The following is a 24,880-nucleotide window of genomic DNA, read 5'->3' as shown; positions in this document are numbered from 1 at the left end:
ACCACTGAAGCAGCTGACACCAATACTGGCTACGTCATGGCTTCAATTGAGTGTTCCATGGATGGGTTTAGCAGGACACAAGGACATCATTTACAGAACAAGGACATGAATGGGAAGTTCTCCCAGACTGGAGCCCAACACATTGCAACAGCCAGTAGTAAATGTCAATTGTGTGGGGACCCAGAGCAACCCACACTGACATAGAGAAAAAATAAAGAAGTGTTTCATGGCTCGATGCTGCTCACAGAACAATTCACATCAAATTTTCTACTGCAATCCTTCTCCTCAGCATTCAATGCTCTTCATAATCACAGCCCAAGTATTTTATCATATCTACTTGCATATAACTTATTTGTGTAATCCATTACTTTCTCATTATGAGAAGAAAAGGTCATGCACTTCTCATTAAATGTATTCATCTAGATTTAATTCATTTGATGTTCAGCATTAAAAAAAAAAAAAAACAACACAGAGGCTTTAAAGTCAGCATTACCAAACAAGTTCTATTCACTGTGTATCTATTTATAAACAGAAGCTTTGTTGTAAGGAGGAAAAAAGAAATGGCTACCCTTGCTTAAATGCTGCATAAAATAAATTATATAAAATGGCTGTTGGTAAAATAATTTTGTCTAATCCCTGCTTCTTCCTAAGGCAAGGACTGTAGAATCTCTTCCCATCAGAGATCAGAGAGTTAGCACCTCACTTTCTAGCTATTTGTAATTTAAATTCTTTTTGTCTATAAAGGTTCACAGGAGTGAATAGACACAAATGTCTCTCCCTGACAAGTGCTGTAGTTACAAGTGAGCTATGTTCATTTATACAGGCACGAGCAGAAGCTCAATCTTTGATGAGTGGTTCATGATACAGATACAGGGAGGAAAGCCAGCAGCCAAGGTCACTGTTATTTGTTATAACAGAGTAACAAATTACCAGCAGGGATCAGTTGCTATATAAACTAAAGGAAAACCCTGGGTTTGAGCCAGCCAGGCCATTGCAGGAGGACAGCAGAGAAGAACACAATGGTGCTGTCAAACAAGACAACAAAATAAATGCACTTAATAGTAACAGCCTAGATTGGTCAAACAATTAAACTAGTGTTTTCTTGATTTTTCTTCCTAAGGGCCAAAGGTCATATGGAAACCTATACTTGGCTTCAGAAATAACTTCAGAAACCTCACTTCAATATAGAACTGACAGTGGGGCCAGGCCTCAGCACTGGGCTCCAGTGAGTGGCTCCTGGAATTACAAGTCTGATGTTTGGCCTCTTTCCAGATGGGCCCTCACTATTCCCAAATAAATTCTGGAACAGGGCTCTCAGACCTGCACCCCCCAGCAAGGGAGTGTTCCACCACTGAAAACATAGATGAGGGGACAAAGGGAAAAGCTGCATGGATGCTATAAAAGAGGTGATTTAAGAGCTGTGCAATGCACAGACTGCTGCACCAGCCTCTACAAAATTGTCCTTTAGTCTTTATGAACAGGAGTTGACTTTCTGAACTTGCTTCTGGTTTGGCAAGAGGCATTGGTGTAACTTAATTCCATCTGCATCCTCAAACACCCCGTTAGGCAAAGCTGAAGATCTTGTCTCCTAAATAAAAGTGAATGTTGCACATAATTAATACTCCTGATACTTAAACCATTGATTGCAGTGCTTTCACTCTTACTAATTTTGAATGTGAAAACAGCATGAAGTCTGCATTAAGAAACAATACTTTGGTATGTACAAAATACATACCAAAAACTTGCCATCTAAATCATACAGAACTCATCTTTATGGGCTGCTAATACATTTATAGTCTCCAGGAGATCCAAAGTAGTTATGGAATAGCACAAGAAAATGGCTCTACGACACTGCTTAATTATTTAATTTCTGTCCTCATAGGGAAGACACGTTTTAGAAAAAGTGCTTACTTTATTCCACACCTGAAGTTAAAATATGCTAGTCATATATACAAAAACCCAAAGATCAGTTCCTCTGGTAGCTGCAATGATTCCTTCATTTGCCCAGAGTCATCAAAGGCATGAACTGATTTATTTTCTCCCAGTTTTTACTCTAAGAAATGTCTACAGAGCAATAGGAAACCCTTTAAATATACTTGGTTGCACAATAAAGGTGGCATTTGTGTGAGTTTTTGGGTTTTAATTTCACACACTTAAGGTTTCCTAATTATCATTAAGCTCTAATAAAGCCAAGTGAGAATACTGCAGACATTTTTACTGAATTCTATTGAGGCTGCTTTGTGTCACCTTTCCCTCTCATTCCAGGGTAAAGGAACACCCTACAACCAGGCATGTGTGGGCTGCATGATCCAGGTGATGTACCCTGTAACATGAACCACAGCTGTAAAATGAGTATCAGAGAAATCCCTGTAGTGAAATTGTTAAAACTCAACATTAATCTCCACATCCTGAGTAACAAGGAAAGTGTTGCAAGACAACAGTTCATTTAGAAGAAAACCTCTGCATTTTAACAGCATGATACCATGTTTATAGCCTGGTAACACCAGAGCTTAGTGCTGTCAGGCAAAACAAAATACAGAACAGTGAGAACAAGTGGAAGAAGGTTTAGCAGGGTAAAGAAAAAATACTGAGGTTGAACCTCAGCCTCAGGACTTCTACAAAACTTGGTTTAACCTGACCTTGGATGCAAACAAGTGGCACTGGTTGCTCAGTCACCAAGGTCTGCTTGTGGAACTAAGCAAGGCCACACTGCTGGAGGTGCCAACTCAGGAATCAAGGCTACCAGAACAGGCCTTGTTCTGGTTCAAAGGTGCTCCAGCACTCATCACCCCCAGCCATCAAAAGCACTGGGAGGACAGGAATTGTGTAAGGATCTATGATGCAGCAAAAATACATCTTGCAAACCAATCATCTTCTAAAGGAAATTTTCTGAAACTGCAAAATGGCTACTTAATTCTAACTGAAATGCACAGATTGTACAGAAATACCCATACACACACAGTTGCCACTTCCAGTGAAATGAGAACTTAAAAAAAACCCCCAAACAAATATAAACTCCTTAAGTCCCAAAAAAGTTAACAAAATAAACAAGTAGAGGATAACCAAATTATCACCATGCACATGACTACAATGGGACACTCTTCAAATGCACAAAGGGCATGCCAACTGTGTTTGGGAATGCTTTAAGCAGTCCACTATCAGCAGTAACAGCAACAAACCAACGATGCTGCATGAAACCATGCTAGCAAGAAAGAAAGAAAGCAAAAAGCTGAGGAAAAGAAACCATAATGCCAAAGTAAAGAAAAGAAACCAAGTCACAACAAACATCTCCACCCAGATGAAGAAGAGCTCGCTAGACAAGCATGCAAAAGCATCAATTCCTTCAAGCCCCATTTCTTTTATCTATCATTTTTCCACTCCAAATCTGCCTAAAGCCTCATGCACACCTCTCAACCATCTCCTTTACTACTTCAACTACACTCACTGTTCAAACTCCTCAGGTTTGAGCACAAAGAAATTTGGATGTTTTAAAGGAAATTCAGTTGAGTATCTGTTTGTCTTGATGATCCAAGATCTGAGTAAATTCACTGTCTGGACATATCTGTCTGACTGAGAAAGAATTCTACAAGAAGTACTTTTGGGACAAGTGCTTTTCTATACAATCTGTGATGTTTACATACAAGAATTGAAAGCATTTTAAAACCAGAAATTAAGACAAAGGTGTCTAGTTCAGCTGTGACTGTTCTGACCTGTATAATCATCAAAACGTCCCTTTGCCCTCTGAAGTGAGCTGGGCAATGAGATTTTTCCCAAGTTGCCAGTATTCCTGTGAGATATGGATATCTCTGCTTTCATCCTGCTCTCCTTCTTTCCTTCAACAGAGTAGGTTTGTAGACAGTTTAGTTACTGGCTTTTCCCAAACACAAGCACTGTAATAGCTTGTATCAGAGTTTACAGAGCAGGAATTATAGATTTTTCTATTTTTCCTTTAAAAGAAAGGTAGTGATTTAGCTGGCTTCTATGCAGTATAGCATAAAATAAACAAACAACAAAGGAAATAGGGTGAAAAATGAGTGAGGAAGGAGAGAATAGAAGTAGAGGAAGACAATTCAAGCAAAACAAGAACAAGCAGGTGCTTGTTTGTTGTTGGCAAACATATTCTCCGACATGAAAAGGAGCAAAGCAAATATGAGCAGGTCTGACTGTTCCCCAAAAGATAAGCAATACAAGCCATATTAAAGAAAGTTTGCCTCTTGTCTTCCTCCTGCTCAAACAAGCCTTGGCCACCACCCAGTGGAAGTCGATCTCCACTACAAGACTTTTACAGATAATTGCTTCAGGAGGCACTAACAGCCTCGTGCATCGAGTAGCAGACATATAATTGGAGTAAAGTGCTTTAAGTGCTCTCTCCAGTGAATAACAGTCTAGTCCTTAATTTCAGCACCAGAATACATGCACTTTGACTCTTCTAACACAATTTTCAAGGATGGTAATGGTCATAAAAACAACTCTTAAAATGACATCTTGAAATTTTGTGTTTATTTTCCATCAGTGACATCCCATCTTCTTCAGTTTACAAGTCCAAGAGAATTTTAAAGAAATTTAAGTGCCTGCACTAGAAGCTCAAGCTGCAACGTCAAAGTCAACCTCTGCTCCTCCTTCCTTTATATGCCATCACTGGCACAGGAGTTGCTAAATGAAATACAGCTGGACAACCTGAAGGGAGAACTAAAAGCACTGTTTGCCTCTCCTGCAGCTGTGTCACTTTTATAGCACTGACAGTAAGGAAAATTTATTTTATAAATATCTGCATTCAGATAAATAACTGAAATCTTAACAGATTTGGTTATTAGCCAGAAGATACAGGTGACTAGCAGCATGTCTGTAAGGTGCCCTTGCAAAAAATAAATTTCTAAAATTTAAATTACATTCCTAATTCCACATTTCTTCCAGAAAATATACTTCCTTGAAAAGTCAGTTTTAAACAGCAATATGAGCAATGACCAACACAACTATCTGCATCATGTGTTTAAAGATCATGCAAGTTCTAAACAGTAAAGATTTTTAAATGATGCAAAGCCAGAGTCTAAAACTGCTAAGGATATATACTAACTATATTAGTATAACTCCACATAATATTTTAGTTCATAGTATTGTAAAGTAGTTGCATCACACGAGAAACAAGGCAGAAAAAACAGTTTAGTTGATTAAAGCATAAAATGCATTGTCTGAAATAGCTACTTGTGTATTCTTGAAGTACAAGAGAAAAATCCAAAATTCCTCTGAAACAAAACACAACCAAAAGAAAGACACCATGAGAAACAGGAAAGTCAAGCTGATTTACATATTTCTACTGTTTTGACTGTCAAAAGGCTCATTAACAAGAGAGAACAGATTTATTTAATAGATTACTCAGGTAGTATACATTTCTGCACTATCACTGATGACTGTGTAAAATAGATAACTGAATAAAAGATACTGATAATAAATTTAAAAACATATAACTTCAAAGATAAGTGTCAGATAAATATTTTAAAATTTATGAACAATGCAAGATCTAAATTTTGCTATTTTTCCCTGAATACAGAAAAGATTGGGAAGACTAGAAGAACTGCAGCTTAAAGTTAATCACAAGGACACAGGCAGATTCCAAATTTGCCAATATTGCGTTAAAATTCAGGTACAAGACCTTTATCTTTGATTTTAGGCCTTCAGCTGCTGCAAAGTCTATTAAACTTTCAGTCATAAAAATCCAGCCCAGGACCCCCCTTCCTACCCTTTTCAGGACCCTTCTATTAAAACACAGGTGAGAAACTGTCTCAAGAACAGACCTGAGGGGCTGCACACCCTGAAGGTGGGCCTGGCTGTCTTGTTTACAAAACACTGGATTACTAAACTATTTTCAGCAACGTATTTTTAATATGGAACTTTCACTGGTAAGCACTTCTGTTTATTAAAGTCAGACACTATAAAAATCTATCCATATATAAATACTGTTTATTAAGCATTGCATTATTCATGTAGTCCTACAGGAAAAAAAATCACAGCAAAGCTAGAAATTCTATCCATATCTTGTGAGCATTTATAGAATTTAGCTGCTGTATTAAATAACAGACAAGGAAAGAATTTGCATCAAGGAACTTTGGAAATCAATGGTGTATACCAAGAAAATTCTTCTCATTATGGTCTTAACATCACCCTTGAATTAAGGAACAGACTGTTGAATTTACATTGGATTTGGCTCCAGGAGAATATATAAAGTCACACAGATTTAGGTGAGAGTGCTCTTCAAGAACCAGCCACAGTGTGGACATCCTTCATCACATTCCAGGCAACCCAGGAAATACCAAATGCCTTTTCTTCTTTTTGAGGCTGTGTCAGACAGGTTCCTTCAAGGACAGTTTCCATGTACTTCTCCAAGGTCTCAAAAAGCACAGCTCCCCAGTAAGAGACTGCTTTTCATACTGTCCCCTGTCTCCAGAGCCACGGGAACAGAGGGATACCCATCCTGGGTTGTAGGAACAGCACTGGAGTTGCAAACCACCCTCTGGAGGTTGTAGTTGCTAAGTATGGGCTACACTACACTGGTCAGCACTCAACTAGAAATCAGCACAGAAAGGAAGAAAAATCCATGGCCTTCCTCATGCAAAACAACCTGGTATTGGCAAAAACAGCTCAGTGGCATCCAAAATTAGCAGGATCCCCTTAACACTTCATGTCTTCTGACTGGACATTTTAGGGTTTTATCAGTGAGAAAATGTTAAACAAGACCCTCCTTTCTCTGCTCTGAAGGGAACAAGGAGCTCCTTAATTCAGTGAGAGAAGCCTTGGAGGAAGTGAGCCAGAGAAAGCTACATCAGGCATAAATAGACATCCACTTTAAAGTAACACAAAAGTTATTACCTCTTTTAATATCCTACTGCAGCTTACCCTACTAGGGCAGGAAAATCTATACAGCCTAACAAAGGATGCCAGATGGAAAATTCCACTGAGCTTAATTAGCTCACTGCTATTCCTGGATGACTGATACTGATGCAACTGCAAATGAAGATTTTTTTTTTCTTTTTCCTAACACGCATTTTTACTTTAGTTCTTAAAGGTGTAATTTTTGCTCAGTGCGAAAAAAAAAAAAAGTGCAAGATAGGAAGCAGTACTTTGATTTCAGCTGAGAAAATTAAAATAAACATTATTTTCTCAGGCTACAGTGAATACTTAAATGAGCAGGCTGGTATTTTTTGTGGCTGTATCACATATAACAGTTTCATATGTTTTAGATGAAATTAGAAGAAGAATAGTGACATTCAAGGTAGTAAAGAGAGTAGAGCCAGACATTCACATGGGGGTTGCATGGCCAGGTTTTGGCTGCCTGTGGGTCCCATCCTGGGGAAAGGGAAAGGTGTGAGAGGAGTCTTCACCCTGAGAGAAAGCAGCAGCAGAAACAGTGAATGATGACCTGACCACAACTCTAATTCCCTGCCCTCTGTGCTGCTGGGAAGGAGGAAGCAGAAAAAATTGGGAGTGAAGTTGAACCCACAAAGAAGGGAAGAGTGAAGGAAGTTTTTTATTAAGGTTTTATTTCTCACTATCCTACTCCGATTTAATTGATAATAAATTCAGTTAATTTCCTCAAGTCAAGTCTGTTCTGCCCGTGATGGCAATTTGCAAAAAATCTCTCTCTGTCCTTATCTCGATCCAGAAGTTTTATTTTGTTTCCTCTCCTCTCCTCTGCCCAGCTGAGAAGGGCACCTGGTATCCTATCAGGATCAACCTGCCACAACACATAACCAAAGCTGAATATCTAGAGAATGTCCAGAACCTGAAAAAGAATACTGCTTGAAGATAGTGATTAATAAAACCAAAATTAGGAGAATGCAGAAAATTTTAAAAAATAAAACCAAAGGCTTATGAAATTCATACGAAGAACAAATGAGGCAGCCTCACAAACAAATCAGCTGGATTCCCAAGGATTAGGATGAAGGCATTCTATTTTTAGTTTGTGAAAGGTTAAATAATGTTCCCTTCTACCCCTAGCAAAAACATACAGAAAGGCTTGCCACGGTTAATCTGAAATCAAAAGGGAAAAAGCTCAATTCCAACACCAAAATACAGTTCGTTTTGGCTTTGCTCTTCCTGTTTTAAAATTAAATTAAACCTCATTCACGTTCAGGGGGAAAAAAAACCAAACATATAAAAACATTTTGTTTGTGATTTTTCTTAAGCTACCAAAATTAAGAACCAATGTGGCCCAAAACACTTAGCATGCTGTCAGCTCACTGCATCAGAAGTTACACCTAAGTGTGCATGGTGTGAAACCAAACAACTGCATCCCACTGCCAAAGTGTCTCAGGAAGAAAACAGTCACCACTCCTTGCTCTTGGTATCCACAAGAAGACTACGCAAGTCTCACATTTTCTGCCACAAGAGGAGTGACTCTTATGTCACCTAAATCCTCCCTGAATTTTCTATGAAAATCCAGAGTATTCTCAAGCAAATTTTCCCTTGAAGGCATTTTATGTTCTACCAAAACAAAGGCCTTAAAAACAAGTAAGTTAGGAACAGATTTTCTCCCTTCTGCATCAAGAGAATTTCCAATAAACTCCAGATTTTCCACAGAAAATCTCAATATGACTTACATTGATGTGATTTTCTAAGCTGGAAGACACACTACCTCCCTCAAGTAGCAAACTACAAAAATCTTTCCCAATTCTTCCCCTGCCACAGTTTCAAATGGAACTTTTCACTGATGAAATTTACTTTACCACATCCATAAAAAGAAATCTATGAAGTTGTTGGGATAACCCCCTCACTGTTCAAAACTAACCATGGAGAACTCTGTATTTAGGACTGAAGAGACAGGACTCTCATGATCTATATCCTTGTAATGTGGTGATGCTAAAGGACAAAGCTGCTGGTATTTGTCACCCAATTTGCACAAGACACCTGAGGCAGCACCTGGCTGTGGAGGGATAAAGAGCAACTTCTTCTGAAGAGAAAGTCAAGACTGAAACTCAGCTTAGGGAAAAAGGATGGAGAGATGGTAGAATGGGAATGCTGTGGTGAGAAAGGGGAAGAAACAGATGAAAAGGCAAGGGCAGAAAGTTGACTTGGAGCTATTGTGGGTGGAGGAAATTCTGCTGGACAGATTGTCCAGAAATTCAGAAACAGGGTAAAATACAGGAATAGGGAGCAAGAGAAATGGGAACTCTGAGAAGAACCAAAATAATAAACAAATATTCAGAACATCTTTGTATTCCACAGGAACAGATCTGAAGAACCAGGTAAAACAGGTATTTACTTGTGATGAGGATTTCTGACACAGCCCAATACTACATGCAATAAAGAATGTCAACAAAACCAGAAAAATTAAGTTCATTAATGAAAGAACAATTTATCACAACAATGCTACACAGGCAATCTTTATTCTGACACATCTTAACTTCTGAAAGCTAATCATAGGAACTTAATAAAGTTACTACATGGTAAATTCTGCCATGTTTGTAATTTTTTAAAAAACATTTTCTCACATACTTCTCTACAATTAGCAAGGGTATAGTAAAAGGACTCTGAGTAATCACAAGAAAAATTCTAATTAGACTATGGAGATCATCTCTTATCTGCAACCAAAAAGCACAAAGGCTAAAAATAAATAATGAAAACTATTCCATTAAACACTCAGCAAGTCTATCACTTGCAAAAAATTAAAAATCTGGATTTGACAAAGAGAAGAAGCTATCTGACCTGCAGCCTGGTCCACATCTAATCAATCTACAAAACAGTCTGGATTCTCAGACACTTTGAAACCTTGATATTTGATTCTCTCTCTGAAAGGTTTTATAAATTCAAGTTAATAGAATGAATAGAAAACAGTATTTTTCACAGTACTTTGCTATTACCTTAAAAACAGTAAACAAAACACCAAAAGATGAGGAAATTCATGAAGGGAAAAGTGGTGATTTTATACTGTAAAATATCTTTGGGTAAAATCTCCCCAAACCTATGCAGTGATGAAGAGGAAAGTATTTGCAGTTTTCAACAGCATTAATTAACATTTAAAAAATTACCAATGTGTGAATAATTCCAAATATCTAATTCTGCATATGTGCAATTTTCTTACCAGCTACTGGTAAATCCAGCTTTGCTCGTTTCAATTCTGATATAGAATTTTGGAGCTGGTCTATTACAAAGTCATCTTCATAGAAGAAATCCTTGGCTAAAGTCTCCTGCAGAAATTCTACAAGCTCTTCCATTTGTAATTTCATCAGATGCTCTATATAAGGAGAAAATATTACATTATACATTAAGATATCTTGATAATGAACACTCAAAAATGTACTTTAGTCATGAGGTGCTTTTGTTTTCAAAGTAGAATGAAAAGCACTTGTTAATTAGGCAGATAACAGATTTCTACAACCAGAGATCTAAAAATACATTAAAAATTCACTTGCAAGTCACCACGGAAATCCTTTCTACACATTATTTTTTACTTAGGACACTGTTTCCCAAAAAGGGGCATCTTCAGATAACTAACTACAAGTCACCCTCCTTCAGCCTTCTCATGTCCAACAGCTTCAGGTCTTTATTTGTCAACCTGCATCCTCAATTAACAACCACTGCTGTGGATTTGTACAACATAAATCATCTCTCTTATTAGGAGCTCTGAAAGGCAGAAAAACATTTCAAAAATTGCTATTTACAAAACCCTCATTCACAACTGAATTAACTCCCAATGAAATGATGATGGCAGTTCACACTTCAGAACTGTTGCTTCAGGCTCTCTGAAAATTCAGGTCATATTTTGAAAGTCATTTTACAGTTATCAGATTATTTTTCTTTCCCGTTTTACACAGCAGTAAGGCCATGTGGACTGCAAGGCTGTTAACTGCATACCTGTGTCTCTTTTTTCACCATTTGTACATCATCAAAAGCTTCAGGTGTATCATTTCAACATGGGAACCATAAAAAAAAGCTTTGGTGCTGTAATAAAAATGCTCCTGGCACGTATTCCACAGTGACACTGACTGAGTAGCTATACCATCCATGTTTTTGAGGGGAGATAAGAAACTGGAAAACAAATCAGAGTCTGTCTCCTGCCAGCTTTTCTGCCAGCCCTCTCATCTCCTCTGTTGCCTTGAGGTTCTCTCAGTGTTTGATCATGGAGGAAGTTGTTGTGGACTTGCTAAGCAAGCAAATCCACACTCAGGACTTTTTCCTGAGGTCTTCCCATTAGAAGAGTGGTGAATAATAAAAACAAAATCAAGTAGGTATCTATTTGCAAATAATGAAGAGAAACCAAAATGTTAAGCCTAGTGATTTGCCTCTAAATGTTTACCTTTCTCAAGTGCAATAATGTAGAAGGCAACCTTTTCCATTTGTCAAAGTTTTTTATGAGCAAACTAACAAAAACATCCCAGTTAGACAGTGAGGCAGCATCACCACAGCTTAAGAAAGATAAACTAGCAAGGAAATTACAACATTGATCCTGTGGGCCCCACACAGACCTCTGCATTTTACACAGAGTTAAATTACTTCATTCAGCCAAAGTCCCACAGGAGGAGTGTCTCAAAGTTGAGCTACAATGTACCATCCTTAGAAATACACAAATCTATTTAGAATCAAACATCCACCCTCAAAAGCTTTTTGGGTCCTTGGAACTTAGGATGCCAAATCACTTTGGGGAGCCAGGCTTAGGTGCTTTAGAAAGTTCTGTTCAAAATCTCAAATTTCAAAAGTGAAATTTTACTTCACCCAAAGTCAACAAATGAAGGAGAAGGTCACACAGGCAGACTAGAGAAATTCTGGATTTTAATTACATTCTTGGACAAACAACGGTATAAAGTGACACAGACTGGTGATCCCTCGTTGCTGAGATATTTTGCTGGTAGATTTTCAGCATTTAGTGACATAGTCTTGATCCTTTGTGTGCTTTTTCGATTATTTTAAATCCTGTGGGGGCTAAGAAGCCATTTCCAGACTATGAAATTACCACGCTTTTCCCCATTGTTTAGTCAGTAATACAACTGACTTCAGGTCCAAATAACTTTCCCACTTTAATAAACACTTTTGTTTGACAATCACACTGCATTGGGCCCAGCTGGGATGGAGTTAATTTTCCCCACAGTGCTGTGCTGTGCACTGATGTCTAGAAAGGTCCATCTTGTTTTCCGCCTTCCTCCAATCCTGCTCAGGAGGGGAGGGATAGAGCAGTGTTGTGGGCATCAGGATCCAGCCAAGATCAACCCACAACACACACACATTAATAAAGCAAAGATTTTTAACTTTTTGTGCATAAGGAATGAAAAATATCTGTCAGAAGCAGCATAAGGCACATGGGAAACTAAGATCTTCACACATTAAGGTCAAACTACAGAAAATGAGAACATAACTAGCTGAACCTCTGTTTAGGTTTCAAATGTTTTGACAGATTTCTTACTTCTGTGCAGTTTCAGAATTGTGTAAGACATAGCAGTGAGAATCCGCTCTCCTTCAAGTATGTAGATATCCCATATCCTGAGGCTTAATGTAAAGGGAGTCTGCAATGACAGAATCAGGCAATGCTGTGAAAACAGTCTGCCCCAAGTCACAATTAAAAACAGCAACAAAAAGAAAAACATACTCACACGATCAAGAAAACACTGGAAAAACCACTTGGTTGTGTAAAAGCTGGTGGGCATATCCTGGGAGTCCTGCAAACAACACACAAGTTGAAAAATACTTTCAAAAATCCATGTAATGCCTTGCACTGTCCATGAAAAAACATTTTCCCCTTGAGGCCAATGTACTCTATGGCCACCATAAAGAATTAATTAAACTATACAGGACACTGTTACTTCAATCCAATCCAACCCAAGATGGAATTTCTGGTTTTTATAGCTTTTCTTCATCAATTTCACCATCTGAAGAACATACATTTGGAGGTGCTGAAGTATTAATACATCCTAGACTTTTATCATGTTCTAGGGACAGAGGTAGCAGAGGATGAAATCCTCTCTCAAGAAAATAAATCAATATTCTGGAGCAACCCAAGTTCAGGCACTGGATCCATTACATATTTCATTTCTCTGTAGGAAGGCTGACAATTCATGCCCGAAGTTGAAAGGACTTCCTTACAAAAATACATGTCCACTAGAAATGACTGGCAAGCAACCAAATTCTTTGACCACTGGATGTAGCCTGATAAGAAATTTTATTTCTTGATTAAGGAGCCTAATTTCCCCTAGAGCACAGATAATCCATGAGGTATGATGTCCACTCAAAGATTCTAAAGCTTCTCTACAGCTTCATAATCCTTTGCAGAGTTAGAGGAAATGCTGAAATAGTTAAGAAATCCTGAATTTTAACTGTGGGATAACATCATATTCTATCATATTCATCATATTCTGCCAGATTCAGATTTTCAAAAAAGAATCATGGACCAAATTCCAGAAGTTAGTTATAGAAACGCTGAATAAGCAATAGGCCAAATCCCTGTGGTTTATGTGCAGGCTTTAATTTTGTCTTTCAGGAGTTAACATTGGCTCATTTTAGTACACACTCAACAGTAAGAGATGAGGAAAAATATGTTGCTACAAGTGAACATCTCTTACATCATCTTTTAAGAACTGGAGACAGATTCTGGCAGTACCAATGTACTGTACAAAGGAAATTCTTGATGCCTACTGGAAGGGCCTTTTCTTCCCATTAAAAAAATAATTTACTTCTTAGAATAAATACTGCCAATATTAAAAAAAAAAAAGAGGCACATTATTTTCTATTTAAGAGCATTAGAAGAGATAAAACTCTCCATGGAGCTTCATGAAAATAGAAGTATTTTAAAAGGATCATTAACCCCTCTTATAAAGGTTCTTTTTTTAAACAGAGATTAAAACTAGTTGGTCCTGAAGTCATTCTGTCCAGAGAACCACAAAGCTAAACATACAAAAACCCCCTGATAAAATGCTCTAGCATCAATTTGCTTACAGACCTTACACAAGGCCAATCAGAACATCATACATTGTCTTTAACTCAGAGGTCCAAAGTAAGACAGATACCCAAATTAACCACTCTTAGGATTCAATTTTATCACAATTTGTGAAAATGCATCATAACTTTGTCTATAATAAAAACAAGAGCACTTCTGCCTCTTAAAATTTTGCATTTTGTCCTAAGATTTGAGTATTCTTGATCTAGTGAGTTCACTGAACTGAAACAAGGTAGAAAGCTGTAAATTAACATTGCTTGTATAGTGAAATAAATACTTACCATATGCTGCTTAAGTTTGGACAAAAATTTCTTCAGTATTTTGTCATGATGTTCCTGAAACCTCAATAGTTTTGGGAAACCAGGAATAAAAAAACCTAAGAAAAGAAGTTGACCATGTAACAGGTGTTTGTGCTATAAAATGACATTTTAAAAAGCCATTAAGGCTCCAGGAACATTATCCTTCCATAAGACCACTGGATCTGAACAGATATTCATAACAGTATTTTGATGTCTCCATACAGATATGCACATACTCCTGCCTAAATAGCTACAATCAATACATTCCCTTAGTGACTATTATTAGATCAGAATGACCAATGACAGCAGATCCATCAGTCCTACATTAGTCAAACCAATGTAAGATCACGTGGAAAACACTTTTATAATTACTCTTTAAAAGAAAACCAAAGCAAAGAATCACAGTCCTCACCCACTAAAACTGAAATTATAGCCCAGAAAATTCATGATAGAAGGGCAAACAGCATAGATATCTACTAGAACTGTCTGCATTGAAGAAAAAAAAAACAATAAAAAAAAGGAGGGATAGTCTAGCAAGACAAATATGGTTATATCCTCTAAGTAAAGATGTGAGCTCACACAACTGAAACAAACAGCATTAAAAAATCTAATAGTTTTAGTGATTACACATGGGAAAGGAAAACTCTAAGACCCTCTTCCAGTTGAAGTATCAGCAGAATTAAAGTTACAAAAAAAATTCCAGTATATTTTAAGTAGTATGAAAACTGGAAGAACAAATACAGACTCATAGCAGCCATGAAACTTAAACAAATAAAAAAGGAATGACTGAAGTCCCAAACCAAAAAGCAAAGTCTTTTTAGTTACCAATTGTGCAATTCAGTGCACAGTCACTAAGACACAAGATTTACTATCTCATATTCACACAGGTTTACTATTTCATAGATACAAATGCAAATTCTAGAAAACTTAAATGTCAGGCTGCATATTAGAAAATTTCAGTAACACAGGGAAGGCATTTGGTTTTTTTCTTACTGTAAACAGTGACTACATCAAAGCTAATTAGCCATCAACAATAACAATAAAGGTTCTTTTTGCCATGGAAGGTTGCTCTTTCACATTTACATACACCAACTCATTATCTTGAATCTTTAAGACTATAGAAAGATCAATAGAAAGAGCTTCCAAAAAAGCAGATAATTTTCAGGGTCAGATGTCTGTATTTTATCATTTAGAAATTTCACATCATATATACAATATGGAATACCAGAGAAGCCAAATTCATCTCTTGATTTCAAGTAGTTTTATATTAGAAATTAGTCTGCCTAATAGGCTGCATCCAAAAAGTATTCCAGGTTGCTGTTTCAGATGTAAAAGTGAAAAAAAACATGAAAACCCTTGTCTGTGGGGAGGAGCTTTTAACCATCCTAACCTTGGCAATATGACTCTAATGGAATTATTTAGCCCACCCCCATGATTTCCATAGAGAGATGCCTCTTTCAGAGGCATCTGATGGTCAGATGGCATCAAGTGCAACTTTAAAAGTTTTTCTTCATGGATATTGGCAATTTGGAATGGAAATTACTTAAGCTTTCATGAATTGACAAACAGTGCTCTAAGCTGCTTTCCCCAAAGAAGAAAGTATAAAGTGCAAACTGTAATATGACATCAGTTAAGTCAGTTTTAAAGTTTCCTTTCCAGAATCTACAGTGATATTTACAGATGGATGCACAGTGACATTTAAAACAGATAGATTTGAGGAATCACAGAAAATCCAGGTTGGACAGGACTTCTGGAGATTACCTTGTCCAACTGGCTCAAAGCAGAACCTTAGACTAGTTGGCAACATTTAATAAATGATAAATTTGGAACATATGAATTATAATTAAAGTTTTATCAACCCATCTATAAATGCAAATTTGCCTACCAGGCACTGCCAAGACAGTTTCAGTGTGTATAATAAAGCTGTGGCACAATGGTTTATATGCCCTGTGGAGAAGCTCATCAAGCCTTGGGCTACTCAAAGCTCCCTCCTTTCCTCTCACATCACTTGACAGGTGTGTGGCAGGAATAAAGGAGGGAAGGAGGAAGGTCTGCAACATCTCAGGCAATGCATCTGCCTGGTTTATCCTCTTGTTTATCACGCATATGATTTGGTAAATAAGGAGCTGATTTTGACTTACTTCCCCCAAAATATCTAGAATTTTCTATGAGCTTTGAGGAGCTCAATATTCCATATGGCTGCAGTTGTACATGTTTGGATTATTATGAGATCTATAGATTTATTTTTTTTAAAGATGCTTTTAGTCTGTGTTTTAATTGTGTAAAGCTCCAAGAAAATCTTTTGACATTTGATGAATTTAAAATTTCATTTATGACACTGACATCAGATGACACTTTTTTCTCTCCCCCCAAGTCGATAGCTTTGCAGAACTGTGAACAGCAAAATAACAACCTATCCCTTTGTTTGATGGAGATGGAGAACATCTAGGAACAATGAAAAGCTTAGGAAGGAAGATATCACAGAATTAGAAATTCTTCAGCAGGGAAAAGCAGCTAGAACTCGTTGGAAATTTGCTAAAAAGCCCAAGTTCTGGATGGCGTTTAGTTTTACAGGCTTCCAAGAACCACAGCTTTTGTGAATCACCAGAATTGTAACATCACAAAGTTTGGGAATTTCTGGACTTGTTCCATACCAATAGCCATGGAATATGCATAGATCATACAAATCTGGCATGGAAAGAGAGAACTACCAACAACATAACAGCAACAATACCACAAGAGCAGGAAATTCTGTGTGAGGCAGAGAAAACTGAGAAGCCTGAAGTTCATGCATAGACACAAGTCCATTTTTTACTGTATGTTCCTGTCCTGCCAAACGATAGCACAGCTGCAATATTATTTAACACATTCTGTATTAGGTTCCCACTACTATTTTATTACTATATAGATGTCTACATAACCAGTTTTCAATTGGTTACATTCCCTGAGAGAATAAGAGAAGAGGAAACCATCTGACTTTCATTAAGAACTATTTGAAATATATCACATATAAAAACCATTACTCTCTCTTATGGATGAGAGCTCCAGTAACATCCAATACCTCCCCCAAGTATGAAGCCCCCATTATGTTTTATTTTTGACCAATCAGAACAGAATAGTTTCATTTTCAAATAATTTACAGTTTAAATAGGAGAGGTTGAAACCTAAACACACTGACAGGACACTCCATACCGTGCATAGCGTGCTTTGGACCAGAGAGAAGTTTCACCAAGGCCCAGAAGGCATCTTCTTCATTCATGTACATCAGGAGCAAAGCTGTGATCTGGCTCATTCCCTGACAGTATCCAACTTCCTGAAAATCATGCAGTGGAAATATTAAAATGCTGGCAAAAAAAACCCCTTGAGCTTTTAGCTTTTCCTTGAGTTAGTGTAGGAAAGGTGATGACTGTCCTGATGGCAAAGCTTCCCACCAAACACACTTCATATTTAATCATTAAAAATATTGATAGATAGAAGGGAAGATGCACAACCCTTCAACTGAAAAGTAACCTGGAAGTATTGATTGCTCATCAGAACTCACTACTGATGAACAAAATCTTTGGTCAATACTAATATTTTCATTATTGTACCATCTTTTTGTCCAATGGATGCATTTCTCATTTAGTTGTAATTTGGGGGGTTTTATGGAGGGTGAGAATATCTGGCTTTTTTCTGGTTTACAGTCAGGGCATCATCTGATAAACACAGGATTTTTCAAGAGTGACCTTTAACTATAAACTTGTTCAAGTTCAGAAGTCCAATACCAAGCAATTGTAATAAACCCAAAGAAAAAATTTATTGTTCCAAAACTGAACTTGAGTACTTCCTCTGCTATTAATTTTGAATTTTATGGCAGGAACCAGCTGTCACTGTTATTCAGCTGCAAAGATAACCCCATCAATAAAGTGTGTGTAAGGACAATTACTTAATTGTTGAGTAAGTTTTTTCAGGTTTACAAGTTCTTAGCACAACTTTGTTCTAGAGATAAAACCAAAGCATAAGAACTGCTACACATTAGGAGGAAAAATACAACACCAGAAGTGCAAAATAAAAACTTCACTATAATAGTCTCATCATTACACTTTGATGATTGATTGTAAACATTATTATTCATGCAATTTGAAAATACCAGTCCAATGCTTTATAGGAGGTATAAAAGGTCAGACAGAAAGGTTACATTTCCTAGAACTTTGAAAAAATCCAAACAAACTAGTACTTAATTCAAGTAACTGCTGTAATTTCTCTTTTCTCCTCTAAAGTTAACATATTTTATATTGACTTCTAGGGAGTTGTGGATGAATATAAAATGGAAGATGTACAGAAATGCTCAAAATGGGCCCAAGGAATGAGGGGACAGTTAAATGTGGACATGAAGGCATTTCTTTTTCTTCTATTTTTAGGATACAGCCAAAAGACATTACAAAATACATAAGCTTCCAACTCTTATAATAAATACAGTCTGGAAAGCCCACTCTAATAAATCCCCATTCAGGACTGCAGCCAAGACCAAGGGCTTATCTAAAGATAATGCAACCTTTTAAACTAATTTCAAATTTTTAGAACCTTTCAGGTTATGAAATACACCTGTGGACTCCAACATGCATCTTTCTGCAGTATTTTCCTCCCCATCATTCAAATGAAATCAAGGCAGATAATGTAATAGGGGGAAATATCAGTCACATAACACTCCAGCACAACACAAAATCATTATTTTTATTAGTCATAGTCATTGGCTTCAGCCAAATTGTAAGCATGGTTCAGTCTGTCCAATAAAACTCGTAATTCAGATGCTTTATTTTAACTTCAGCTCAAAATATGTCAACAAATAATTTATTTCTATGTGCTTCCAAAGGTCTCTGAAATATTTTTGGGGGTTTTTTTAGGGAAAAAGAGATTCAAGTTATTATCTTACAGCACGTTCAGAGAAACCAGATTTAAGTGTGAAGGAACACAGCTTACCGTATTATATATGGAATATGCAGCTAAAACATGGAACAAAGATTGTTGCCTGGAGAAATAAGAGCAGAAAATGAAAAAAATATAGCATTATCTTTTGTAAAAACAGAAAAACACAGAGGTAGTGAACTAGATTTTGGAAACATGTTTTCCCAATTTAACTTGTCTAGCACTAAAGAACAGGATAAACCACACTTCACAATGATAAGTGCTTCTGACTTCAAGCCTATTTTGTAATTAGCACCGCTATGATGTTTTATATGTTGAAATGTTTCAAAAAGTATCAACATACTTTAGAAGAGAGTGGTGGCACATCATCATTTTTACAGACAGGTAAAGTGAAACATTGCATGGCTGACATTTCAAACACTGATTTATTCTGAATGCCAAAATTTAAACTCCCCAAACCTGATTTCTGTGCTTGCAGAACACTAACAGCTGTTATTGATTCCAAAGAGAAATGCAGAAGTGAAGATGTGAAATACACAAAGCAGCCACAAAGGTGTCTTAATCTTGGAACTGAAATTAAAGTCTGCTCTAGTGACTGCTACTGTCAAACTGAAGAAAAACAATATTAACTCTGGCTCAGCATCCTGTGCTCAGCCCCCTCTGTTGATCTCTGGGTATTTCAGAGCTAGAATTGCAAAGAGCTTTGTAGAGGTCTCTTGCTTTCTCTAACTTGTGAAGGTAGCCAGACAAAAAACACCAAATAACACCAAACCAGCCAGCACAACTCTGCTCTTTCCAAGTTGTTTATGAAAATAGTGATGGAGAGGTCTCAAAATCAACTTTGAAACTCACAGCTACTTTTTGTCACCTGTTCAGGAGAGAAGCTGGATACCTGAATGCCCACTTTCATCTACAAGTAAAACTGCTAAAATTTAACAGCAGAGTTTTGCATTTTGTGCTTTTGCTGCCCAGTGAAACTTTCTCCCTGTTACTAATCAATGAATGGAAAGAGACAATAGCAGGCCAAAAAAAAAAAAAAAAAAAAAAGAAAGCATAAGCCCGAAGGTGCTTATTTTCTTTTGGGAGGAGGATTTATACTTGGAGAATTTTATCAAAACATCTGCATTGTGGCATTTTGGTTTACCCTCCTGCCGAACTGAAGTTTAGCCATTCTTCAGTAACTAAAGAAAAATGTAACAAGGTGTTAGACATTAGTCTGGAGCCTCATTTTACAATGACAAACTAACATGTCCCCAGTGTACATAGGAACCTCCTGTACCCTCAGCTGACCATATGAAACTGAGGTAGGAGCTCAAGCTCATTCACAGTGCTATACACAGAATAATGGTGATTTCAGTATTATTTACACCAGATGGAAGTACTGAAAACCTGTAAAAGAATGAACCTTCAAAGACATACAGTCTACTTAAAAGTCAAACAAACAATTGACTTACCCAGGAGACTTTATTTCATTGCTATGTGAAATGATTTCTGAATTTTTCATTGAGGCGTTGCTGGAAATGCATAATATATGTATAGTAATTCCAAGATCTGTTCCAAGTGTGAAATTGCTTTAGGCAGCCAAAGGCTTTCCTGTGGACTCTGAGGGCATGGCTACAACAGCCACAGGGACTGGAGCTGGCTCTGCTTGTGTTAACCCCAAAGTGATGGGGCAATGAGCTCCTGCTGACATCAGAAATGTGTGCACAGAATGAAGAGAGGCCTGAGCAGCACAGGCACTGCCAGCCCTGCACAAATGGATCTGAACTGCACTGGCTGCACGGAACCATCTCAGCTGGGAATCTCTGCCCTGTGCTCCTTCCTTACAACCATCAGAGAAATTCCTCTGATTTAGGATTTTTCCACAAAATATCTGGGATAATAATGTAAGAAAATGTTTCTTTTATCATCACATTAAAGTCCACAGCTCTGAGTACCATTTTTGAGAACAGCAGATTACCATAAAATCTGCCTCGGCAAGAAGAGGAGATTAAAAACTGAACTAATACAGAGACAGAAGGGAGAAAATACCCTCTTCTTCTCAGCAGGGTGCTGATGCTGCAAGCAAGCAACAATACTGATGTTTGTATCCCCACTTTTTTCACTATTAAGCATTTTTAAAGATGACATTCCTCATCTAGTGGCAGCAAAAAATAACGAAAAACATTTTGAAGAAATCCAAAAGCATTATGACCTAGAGTTGCAAATAATTAAATGCTCACATACAAAAATACTGCTTCATTTAGTTCTGAATCAAATACTGGGAGAAGAAGAATACAAAGAAGGCTAAAATCTCTGGGGAGATGGAGGTTTACTCACTTTACACCATATCTGTCACGGAACATGATGTGGTCTCTGTATGTCCGGTTCACATCGAGGTCAATTTGCCGAATATCTGGCGAAGACCCTCGTGCTTGACTCTTCAATTTCTGGGAGTAGGGTAAAGAACAGAAGTTTAAAACTGTGAACTCTAAATAAGCAGAAATCTACTTGACTGTACCTGCTTGAATTAATTGCCATAATGTGATTTAAAACAATACAGAATAGCAACTCACAAGATTAACAGTTATAACTTCTAAAAATAAGCATATACATGTACAAATTCTACGAGTAAGAAACAGCCACAGAGTAAAGATGTAGAATGAGCAATCCCATAATACACTTTTTCTGGACACATCATTCACTACCCGTATTTAAGGCTGTTTCAGCATTTCAAATTTCTTATTGTCATTTCTCAGGCAGGTACAGCACTAGAGAAAGACAGAAAATTAATTTTGCTGCTCAGGAAAAAGGAACCTGAGATGCAAGTGCTCTATACTAGGCTTTAAGCAAATGATTTAGTGTGGTTTTCATGCTTTTCCTGTCTTTCTCTCTAGCAGAAGTAATGGCTACATAGCTGCCAGTTATTATCTAAATATAGATAATGGACATTTCTCTAGTAATTTCCTCTGTCTTTCTGTTTTAATCTAATTTAGCTGTAGAATATGTCTACTTTAGCACTCGCTTTAGTGTTTTATAATTAAATCCATTTTTGTAATTGAATACTTATGAAACCTGCACAGGTTTAGACTGACACCTTATTTTTTGCACTTAAAATAATTTTCTCTTGACTCTCATTCATTTATTCTCACTTCTGTCCGTAAAAGCTGAGTTTGCAAGACCCTGGATTCAATATGTTGTTTTTAAAACATTACTTCTGACTATTAGAGAATACCACAGACAATCAAAAGGCAAAACTCTATGGATTCTGATTGCAAGAAAACAAGAGTAAAGTCAAAAATAATAATAACTAAGGGATAATAATAACATGCATCCAGTCTGTTGTACCAGAGGCTTTAGAAACAAGAGGAATTACTTGTAACTCAATGAACCAACACAACACCAACCACAATCTCAGCTATGTGCACCTTTCAGTACACTTTAAACTAAACACCGAGAATGATTTGTCCTCCAGACAGACAGAAAAGCAGCAAAGGGAAAATTTCTAGTTTTAAACACCTGAGATTTGATGGAATGTAGGAAAAGAACACCCTGAGCCCTTGCACCTTCACATGTGAGAGAAGAGAAAGGTACCAAAAGTTTGAGAAACAGGGAGGACAGAAGGTTAAGAACTGTTTTTTCCCCTGCAAAGAGAACTGAAAGAAGCTATTTGACCTACAATAAACGTGTATTATCCTTCTAACTTTAAGGTGTGCAGTTTGTGACATTTGCAGTGAGCAGTGTTAACACCACTTCAGGAAACAGAAAAAGAGAGAGCAGCAATATGAGTATATCACAAATAAATCAGACAATGATGGAAGAAACTCTTTCTATTTCTGTATCTGAACTACAAACATTTCTTTGTTTTGTACTGAGCATTAGATGACATTAATAATTCCTGAAGATTATTTCACCTATTTTTAAATGCTTCTAATTTTACTTGCCATTCTTTCCTACAACCACATTATTCAGCATAACCTCTGTTTTACCTCCTTTGGATCTCCCACTAGTCTTATTGAGGAACTTAAACAAAATATAATAGTCAGAAAAAGCAGCCTGTTAGACTAAAAAGCAAAAAATATAAGAAAGGTAACAGACACCAAAATTTAGATAACATCAGTACCAACACCCATCTCCTTTCATAAGATTCCTCATCTATTCAGACTCAATCTCAGCTCAGCTTTTGAATACACAGCCTTTTCCCTAGCTAAAACAAGCAATAGACTGCAATGTAACTTACAATTTATTTTTTTAACATTCCTTAACAGCAAAGGCTTAATAAAGTCTGTAGCTTTAGTATCTGATATTTTTAAATTAATATTAAGTAGAAATTCTACAAACTCACACTATAAAAGTCTTTCATTTCTTCTTTCATCTTAGGAACATCAAGCAACAAAGACCAGACTTGCCCTCTGAACTGCAGTGGGATCCCTTTATAAATTCTCCTATGAAACTGGGAAAAAAAAAAAAAGAAAAGAAGGTAAAAATGCAGCACAACTTACACTGCTCTAAATAAAATAATAATGATGCACAACACACTAAAGAGAAAAATGCAATTACACCAAGCCCCCTAGGAAAGGGATGACCTGCTGGGGACAGTGTTCCAGTGTCTTTTGAGGAATGTGTCCATTTGGGACCTCCTGACAGACCCCAAAGGCACAGGGACAAAACAGACACACAGGCCAAACCATCCCAGGTGATGTTTTCAAACCAGGACTTTTGCACGTAGGAAGGTCTATCAAAATTGTATCACCTTTGCTCAGCAAATTTTGTAATTTAGATCCCAAAAATCAGATTCTTAGCAACACTCTATTTAAGGATAAGCCACAAATAACTCACTGTAATTATGGCCTATAAATAGAAATAGCAAAAGCAAGCAGCAAAATCACAAAGCTTTAAAAATTATCAGTAAAAACCCAAAAGCAGAACTGATTTTTGATTTCTTCTAAAACCTGAGACAGTATGCTCAAATGTATGTATGCAAGGAAAAACAAACTGTGAGATCACAAAAAACCAGAATGGGCCATTTCTAAAGCTAACAGATCTCGCATTCTATTTCTAAACTAATAATCAGTCTCCTACATGCATATTAAAACATTTGCAAAAGAAAAAAACAACAACAACAAAAGAAAACAAAAAGGTGTTATCTTTTGAAGACATATCTAAGACAAGGAAAATTGAAAAGAGAACTCTGACACAGAAAATGAACCTTTCTGAAGTTATCTTTACACCATTATTTTAATGATTACACAGGGAGACAATTAGGTTTAAAAGAGAACAAACCACACACAACAGCTCTCCAATTTTTTCTTCATGTTTATCCTACAATGGAAGTTAGACCTTAGAAATTTCAGTTTTCAAAGCTACCACTTCTTTTAAACGTTTTTACAAAACTTATGCTTGCAGTAAGAAATATTTTAACAGCCATGTCCTCCTCAAAGACAGGATTGTTTTTCTTTTCACGTATTTCACATCTCCAGTTTTGGAAAATTAATGAACCCCTTGTTGCAGTATATTTCCAAACCTCCTGCCATTTGGAAAATATCGGCTCTTTAAAGGTGTCTTTAATGCCAGCAAGGATTTGTGTCTGGATTGCAGAATCTGTAACTCTTGCACAAGTATGGTTATGAGTTTCTTCCCTTGTTCCTTTTTCAAATGAAAAACATAAACTTGTATAAGATACAACAGCCATCCTGGAGGCTGCCCACAAAAAAAATGTTGTGCTTCATGAGGAAAACTGCTGCATTAATACTAAGAATGCTAAAGCAGCAACACTTGC

At 36.9% G+C, this 24,880-nt stretch overlaps 1 protein-coding gene across 4 annotated transcripts in view; it reads right to left on the bottom strand.

The window, feature by feature from the left end:
• The window catches only part of USP6NL (USP6 N-terminal like), a 112,540-nt gene that overhangs the window by 4,210 nt on the left and 83,450 nt on the right, over positions 1 to 24,880 (bottom strand). For all 4 annotated transcript variants that reach the window (XM_083860075.1, XM_083860076.1, XM_083860073.1 and 1 more), the window contains 8 exons: positions 23,447 to 23,554; positions 21,442 to 21,551; positions 19,177 to 19,225; positions 17,410 to 17,530; positions 14,200 to 14,294; positions 12,579 to 12,644; positions 12,392 to 12,491; positions 10,076 to 10,228 (listed from right to left, as the gene is read on the bottom strand). In XM_083860075.1, coding sequence (XP_083716201.1) covers positions 10,076 to 10,228; positions 12,392 to 12,491; positions 12,579 to 12,644; positions 14,200 to 14,294; positions 17,410 to 17,530; positions 19,177 to 19,225; positions 21,442 to 21,551; positions 23,447 to 23,554 — 802 coding nt within the window. The remainder of the gene's footprint in view (positions 1 to 10,075; positions 10,229 to 12,391; positions 12,492 to 12,578; positions 12,645 to 14,199; positions 14,295 to 17,409; positions 17,531 to 19,176; positions 19,226 to 21,441; positions 21,552 to 23,446; positions 23,555 to 24,880) is intronic.

This window comes from Zosterops lateralis (assembly GCF_965231275.1).
Source record: "Zosterops lateralis genome assembly, chromosome: 4".
Lineage (NCBI taxonomy): Eukaryota > Metazoa > Chordata > Aves > Passeriformes > Zosteropidae > Zosterops > Zosterops lateralis.
The sequence above is the reverse complement of the archived record's forward strand: the minus strand, read 5'-3'. Positions and strand labels throughout refer to the sequence as shown.